Below are 7,473 nucleotides of genomic sequence, written 5' to 3'. Positions count from 1 at the left end.
CCCAGGCACCCAAGTGCCCCCCCCCCCACCAGGCTACCCAGCTCCCAAGCCCCCTGTTGGGCTCCATGCAGCTGATATCTACATGCAGACCAAGAACAAGCTCCGCCACGTGGAGACTGAGGTCCTCAAGAAGCAGGTAGTGAGCCCTCACCCCTGCCTGCCTCCCAGCAGTCGGACTGGGCTGGTGGGAGCCAGCTGAGGCCAAGGGACTGGCCAGTGGGCATGGGGTGAGAGTCCCTAGGCCCATGGCATGTTCAAGAGTCAAAACTGGCAGTCCCATGGAGGGCTCAGGACTGGGCACTGGAGAATGGGGAGATGAGTAAAACAAAGTCGCTGCCCTCAGTGGTGAGTTGGGGAGTGAAAGAACACATACCAGACGGCCCTGCCTCACCAGGAACTGGGTCTGTGCCAGCTCTCGCACAGAGTGGCAGCACTGTCATGGAGCTGACAGAGAACGCAGGCGGCCTGTTCCTTCACAGACACACACTCACAGCCTTGGGCTCAGGTGGAGACTGGCACCCAAGGGAGGTGTGGTCCAGCTGAGAGAGGGCAGTGGCATGGATGAGATGAGGCCCAGGAGGAGGGGGACAAGACCTGATACTCATTGGCAGTGGGGGCTGAGGGAGGTGAGGAAGCTGAAATGAATCTGCCTCCTAGTTTGGAGCTGAGCTCTGGGAGGATGGATAGGCCATCCTGGGGTGGGAAGGGAATGGGTTAGTGTGGGCACAGTGAGTGTGAGGTGCCCAGGTCTTCCAGGGCCTGCAGGCTCCTGACTGAGGCTCTGTAGTCAAGGAGGGGCAGAGGTCTGGTCTGGATAACTGGGAGTCCTGGGCAGGAAGCCCAGGGGGAGTCCTGACTACTAGGCAGAGGGACAGAGCAAGGCTGATCTGACTGGTAGGGGCAGCCTGAGACTGAACGGCCAGTGGTAGGTGGCAGCCCCTCAGGTCCTGGTGGAGCCAAGACCTTGCCATTCTCTCTCTAGCCTAAAGCAGGCCACACGCCCCCCCCCTCACCCCACCCCACCTCAAGCTGAGTAACCAGTTTGCACAGGTGACCCAGGGCACAAGGCCACTGGGTGGAGAGGCATGGGAGGAACCTTGAACCTTCACCTGGAGTCCAACCACGGCCACCCCCTTAGTGCCAATTCAGACCGAGCTCTCCCATCAGGTTCTGCTTTCATCTCAGGAGACAGATGACTTGGGCTGTGCTTCAGGGGCCCTGGGACCACTGGACTTTCCCAGCCTTGCCTGGGCCCTGCCCAAAGCCACAGAACAGGTGGCCTGGCCCTTCCCACCCCTAAGCCCCAGCACCAGAACTGAACTGTCTCGGCGCCCCTCCCAGAGTGTGTGCGTGCTGGGCTGCAGGCCCTGCGGCCGCTGCACAAAGAGCCCTTTGTCCAAACGCCGCGCCCCCTGCGCAGTTGCCGACCACGGGCGGGAGCAGGGTCGTGGTGTCCGAGCCTCCGGGCTGCAGGGGGCGCCGAGGGGGCGGGCTGGCCCAGAAAACAAATCCTGCAGTGTCGCGTTTCTAGCAACGTGAGCCTGTTCGGGCGGGGTGCAGAGGGTCCGAGGCCACCGCGGGGACGCACGGGTTGGGAGGTGGGAGAGGACACTCCTGTCCGGTCACTCGGCCTTTGGCCCCACTGCCTCACGTCCCTTTTCCTGTGATGGCCTTAGCAGGGGGCAACCGCAATAGGGCGGGACGCTGCACTGTCACCGGAGCCCGCTTTGCCGCCCCTGAAACCTGAAGCTTGGGCGCTGGCGTCGGTGTCGCTTACGCAGATGGCGATGGTTTCCAGATGCGGGGGATGGGGATGGCGGGGGCGCGACCCAGAACCCAGAGGCCAAATAGGAGAGGCCTCATTGTCGGTGGTCAGGCCCACAGTCCTCTCGGTCGGATGTGTGTTGGGATGACCGTCAGGGTGTTGAGGACTTAGTCTAGAGAGAGAAGCGCAGGGGCGGGGTCACATCTGGTACTTCGGGTAGGCGCGGGCAGCGACCAGGCGTGGCGGAGCAGTTGGCAGCCCCCTGGCAGCCCCCTGGCAGCCCCAACTGCGGGGGGATTCAGCCTGGGATTGGCAGACCCAAGGTGATGTCAGGCCGACTGAGCCCATAGGTCGGCCGCGCGCGAGCGGGCAGGCGCAGGCCGGGCTGTAACCTGAGAGGAAGGATCAGGTAACGCAGGTGTCGGGTCCGTGCCGCCCCCGCTGCCAGGTGCACAGCGGGGGCCACCAGCACAGTCGCAGGTAGGAGCAGCCCCGAGGCTGAGTGACCAGGGCCAAGCGGGAGCCCAAGAGGGCACTGGCTCTCGAGAGGGCTCCCTCCTGGCCCGGACCCCAACAAGAAAGGGTTCGGTGGAGTCTTGGGGAGGCACGGTCAGTATAGCTGCCGCCAGTGGGATGTGGCAAAGGCCTTAACGCCAGCTAAGCTGAGAGCTGCCCCTTCTCCGGCTCCCCCTGGCGTCTGGGCTGGGCCACCCCGCCCCTGGGCCCGCCCCTTCTGGCCTCAGTGGGGGCCCGTGCCCCTTGGCCAGCACCCAGAACCCCTCCCTGTAGGGCCGCCGCGACTGCTCTTCCACCAAAACCCCCATGACCCTCGCCCGATCCCTCCTCTGAGACAGGGGGTATCTAGGAACGTGATCAGCAGCATTCCTCGACGGCGCTGGTCACAAGCTACGGGAAGGCGAAGAGCTGGGAGGGAAGTGAGGGGGGCGTAAGGACAAGTGCTTGAGGCCGGTCCTCCACTGTCTTTCCGCAGCCTAGTTCCCGCGACAGCCACAACGGGTTGCGGAGGCAGGATTCCGGCCGCAAGCCCCGCGCTTTCAGCAAGCAGCCCAGCACGGGAGACTACTACCGCCAGCTGGGCCGCTGCCCCAGGGAGCCACTGGCCGCGCGCCCGGGCATGGCACACAGCGAGGAGGTGCGTGCCCTCCAGCCCGCACCCACCGGCTGCCCGGGACCCGGCCCTGCACCCCGCTTCTCACTCGCTGACCCCTCCGCTCCCCCGCAGGCTGCGCTGCTTCCTGGGAACCACGTGCACAACGGCTGCGCTGCAGACCCCAAGGCGGCCAGGGAACTGCCACCGCCACCGCCGCCACCGCCGCCTCCCCTGCCTGAGGCCCTGAGCTCGCCACCACCTGCCCCGCCTCTGCCCTTCGAGGGAGCTGGCCCCGGCTGCGGGCAGCGCCGCTCTAGCTCGTCCACCGGCAGTGAGTCAGGGGCGGGTGGAGAGTGGGGGGCGGTGCTAGTCCTGAAAGGGGAGGGAAATCTAAACACCCGCCCCCTCCCCAGTTGCCACTGCCCTTTTTCCTCTCCTACTCGTTCTTTCTCCCAGCCCCTACCCCGTGAGTACTTGACCCCAGGAGAAGGCTCTGAGTTGCTTTAGTACCTGGCTGAGCAGGGCGGCTGTGTGGCCTGGGGCAAGTACCCTCCTCTCTCTGGTACTTCTCCCATGGCTAGGGAGGGCCTCCCAGCTCCGGTGGCTGGGGTTTCTGATGCGTTGGTGCTGGAGCAAAGCTCCGGCAGAACTAACTTCCATTGTAGGAGACGGGAGTGCTGGCCAACCTCTTCCTGCCCCTCCTCTACCCTGAGTCTCTCTTCCTTTCCCCACCTCTCTGTTCCGAACTAGCACAGACCTGAGCCCTTAGACATGTCAGGTACCCTCCCTAACCAGCCCCATCGGGGTCCTGCACCAGCCAGGACCTGGCTCTGGGGACAAGGCCAGTGACCTATCACATTTTCCTTCCCACCTAGTGATGACTCCCCTGTGCATCCTTCAGAGCTAGACTGGTGACTAGGGTTCCTGGGCTTCTTTTCTGTAGGATGCGGCAGTGCCCCACCCACCAGCCCTGGAAGGCCCAGGAGGCGGTTTCTAGGTGTTAGTGCTGGCCCTGTCGGGTTCCTCATCCAGCCACTCAGCACAGGGACCATGCTTAGTGGCACCATCCAAAGTTTCATGTCCCTGACTAGGAGAGCTGGGTCCTCTGGAGTGCCTAGGGAACCCCAGCCTCCACAGAGCCCACGGTAACAGGTCCGCCGCTGGCAGAACCTGCAGAAAGCCCCCAGCCCACTCCCAGCTCTGGAGGCAGCTTCTCTTTCCTTCTGTAACCTGCAGGAGGGTCGAAGCTAGGAACAGAAGAAAAATAGCCCTTCCAGCAGAACCTGGGCTGGGTGCCCTGTCCCAAACCCATGCCAAGTTGAAGGCCCTTGCTGGGGGTGAGGGGCAGGGTTTTCCTGCCCAGCCCACAGAGGCACCTGCCAAGCTGGGAACTGGATGGACCACCCTTGTGGGGCCCCAGAGTGGCCTGAGCCAGGGTCAGATGGGCAGGCAAGCTCCTCCTCTCCACTGCCCCCCTCCTGTCCTCCCTAGCCCTCTTGTCCCTGACCTTCCCAGTCTTACCCTAGACCCTCTCACTCCTAACTTTGCTGTCACTTCTCTCCTCTCGGTCCATAGAAGTGAGAGTCCTGAGGCACAGGAAGAGTGAGTAGCTGCGTGCGCGGCTCCTGGCTGAGGCTGAGCTGAGGCGCGGGGTCGGGGAGCAGGCTTGCCCAGGAAAAGTGAGGCACAGGGGGCCCTGGACCGGAGGAAAGGGCAGGGCTGGGGACCAGCAGGCAAGGAGACCCCAATACAACGGGGGGCCTTGAACCCCATGCCTACCTCGTAACCCCACCACACTCACATACATTCTGCACCTGGCTGCTGGTTTTGCCTAAATGAGCCGGCTGCATTGCCTTTCCCTCCTCTCACATCCCTGTGAGTAAGCTCTGGGATCTCCAGCCTAGGCATCCATGAGCAGCAGCTCTGTTTTGTCCCTGCCACCCAGATCTGACCCCTTCCTCAGTATTCTAAAGATGACCCTCCCTAAATCCCATTCACCTCCGGACACAGAGCCCGGAAAATGCAAATTCTGCCCTGGACATTTGCATGTTGTCCGCCTAGCCCTTCCTCCTGGGTGCCCCTCCTTATCGTCAGTAAGGGTGCTGCTTTCCTGGGTCCCCAGAGCTGAGTAGTGCTTTGCCTAAGTGTGCTCCTGCCTTGCAAACCAGTGTGTCTGCTCACACGTCTGTCTGTGGGTGTGTGGGGGGGGCTGGGTACTAGCACTCTGGGGTCCCAAGTCTGTATGGCCACGGAAGCTCCAGTTGACTCAGTCCAAGGGTCACTGAACTTTGCTGATGCGGGGAGAGGGCCAGAAGGAGACTCCACCCCAATGGGCTGAGCCAGGGAACCCAGGACAAAGGTCGGGAGACTGTCCTCAGGTAGTGTTTTGGAGTTGGGCAGTCAGTGGTTGGGCGGAGACATACACTAGAGTCCCGGGCTGGCCCAAGAACACCATGAATGCCCATGGGTCTCCTGGCGGAGGGCCTAGGCCCTGTGAGTAGCATTGGGCAGATGGTGGGCCTACCTCTGGTGGTCCTGAGAACTGCCTTCGGGATTGTGCATCTGGAGAGCTGCTCTCTGGGCCGAAGAGAACCCCCAGCCTGTGAAGGCTTGGGGAGGAGGTGTAGAGGTGGGGGTAGAGGGTGGAGGGGCCACTGCTCCACCACAGGGACGATGCCTCCTCTCCTGCCTCTGTGCAGGCACCAAGTCTTTCAACATGATGTCTCCAACCGGTGACAACTCAGAGCTACTGGCTGAGATCAAGGCAGGCAAGAGCCTGAAGCCGACACCACAAAGCAAGGGGCTGACCACAGTGTTCTCAGGCAGCGGGCAGTCGGCCCCACAGGTAGGTGGGCTGACAGGTACCCCAGCCCTGGCTCCCGTTGCCTGGGCTGCCTATGCTCATCCCTACTGCTTTTCCCCACAGCCTGACTCACCACAGCCGTCCGTGTCACCAGCACCATCACGAGCCCGGAGCCCCACTCCACCAGCCTCAGGGCCCCAGCCACTGCTTAATGGCAGGAACTGCTTAATGGCAGTATGGCACCGGCGCCGCCTGCCACGCCTGCCCCGGGCGTGCAGCTAGACGTGGAGGCGCTCATCCCCACGCATGATGAGCAGGGCCGGCCCATCCCTGAGTGGAAGCGCCAAGTGATGGTGCGCAAGCTGCAGCTGAAGATGCAGGAAGAAGAGGAGCAGAGGCGGAAGGTGGGTGGGATGGGGCTTCTCAGAGGGCCATGGGGTCTGCATCTGGACCCACAGTCCATCACCCATGCCAACCTGCCCTGGCCCTCAACCTCAGGTGGCTCCCGTTACCTTTGGAGAAAAGCGGGGTGGCAGGACAGCCCCCCCCTTCCCTGGACTGGTCCCAGTCTACACATACACACGCCGCCACCAGCAGCAGCCTGTCCATTGAAGGTAGAGGGCAATATTGATCACACGCTACTGTGCCTTCTAATTGCCTGGGCTCCCTTTTAAATACCTGTTCTGATTCAGAAATTCTGGTGATATGGTGCATTTCTAACACACTCCTGGGAGTGTCTGGTGACAGTGCTGGTTCAGGGACTGCATCGAAGCACCAAGAGAGCTTGGTCTCAGGCAGACTGACCTGAACTGCCACTTTCTAGTTTTTGTTATCGAGCCTAACCCGGCTTCGATTTCCTCCTCTTTAAGATGGGTTGATCACCAGTAACTGGTGGGGTGCTTTGCCATGCATTCATTCAACAGCTTTTTTCTGAGTGACATTTATTTTGTGTCATGTACGCTGTTGTAGCCTCTAGGGATGCAGGGTCACTCTATCAAGGCTTGCTTTTAAGGTAGCTGGGGGGGGGGAGAGGTGTGTGGGAACTACAGGCAAATAAGAGCCCCCCAAGGAGACAAAAGAGGATGGTGTGAGAGTAACTGGGAGACAATTTACAACATGCCAGCGCTGTGACGGGGAACACGGGACTGGGCAGCCCTGACCCGGCCACCCTGTTAGGAAAGGAGGAAGAGGAAGTGATATCTAAGAAGTGGCAGAAAAAAGAGTGGAGTGAAGAGGGAGCAAGCAGGATAGGGAGAGTGGACGTGGCTCTGTGACTACTACTGGGGAGGAGCTGAGCAGGAGAGGTCAATCGGGAACTGGCTAGTTGCCTAGAAGGGAATGGACTTTCTTCTGGAGCAGTGGGGAGCACAGTGAGGTATGTGTGGTGGAGTGTTAAGTGAAGAAGTGGCATATTTGTATGTGGGGAAATGGACTATAGTGGGTCAAGATGAATTAGGAGGCCTGTATGCCAGGGAATAAATGAGAATCTAAGAAGTGCCTGGTTGAACTGTACTGTAGCCTAGTGGTTAAGAGAGCCAGATCCCATATGGTAGACCACGGTTTTAATCCCAGCCCCAGCAGCTTGAAAAACACAGCAGGCACAGGTGCATGTGTGCCCCGAATCCTGACAGAGAAGGGATTGCAGCATGATGGTGCCCCATGGGTGGGGATGGGGGTGTGATCTCTCTCTCTTTCCCCACCCCCACTCTCTGGTGAGTGCATGCCCTCGGGCAATTAAAAACAAAGTGTCTGGCAAGCCTAGCATTCTATACATTGTATTGTATTATTAGTCCA

General features: G+C 60.8%; 1 protein-coding gene across 1 annotated transcript in view; it reads left to right on the top strand.

The window, feature by feature from the left end:
- The window catches only part of ESPN (espin), a 43,521-nt gene that overhangs the window by 26,648 nt on the left and 9,400 nt on the right, over positions 1 to 7,473 (top strand). The window contains 7 exon segments of the mRNA XM_014586602.1: positions 6 to 136; positions 2,757 to 2,918; positions 3,009 to 3,207; positions 4,452 to 4,478; positions 5,576 to 5,721; positions 5,803 to 5,898; positions 5,901 to 6,083. Coding sequence (XP_014442088.1) covers positions 6 to 136; positions 2,757 to 2,918; positions 3,009 to 3,207; positions 4,452 to 4,478; positions 5,576 to 5,721; positions 5,803 to 5,898; positions 5,901 to 6,083 — 944 coding nt within the window.

Source organism: Tupaia chinensis, unplaced genomic scaffold (genome assembly GCF_000334495.1).
Source record: "Tupaia chinensis unplaced genomic scaffold, TupChi_1.0 Scaffold000146_1, whole genome shotgun sequence".
Lineage (NCBI taxonomy): Eukaryota > Metazoa > Chordata > Mammalia > Scandentia > Tupaiidae > Tupaia > Tupaia belangeri.
The sequence above is the reverse complement of the archived record's forward strand: the minus strand, read 5'-3'. Positions and strand labels throughout refer to the sequence as shown.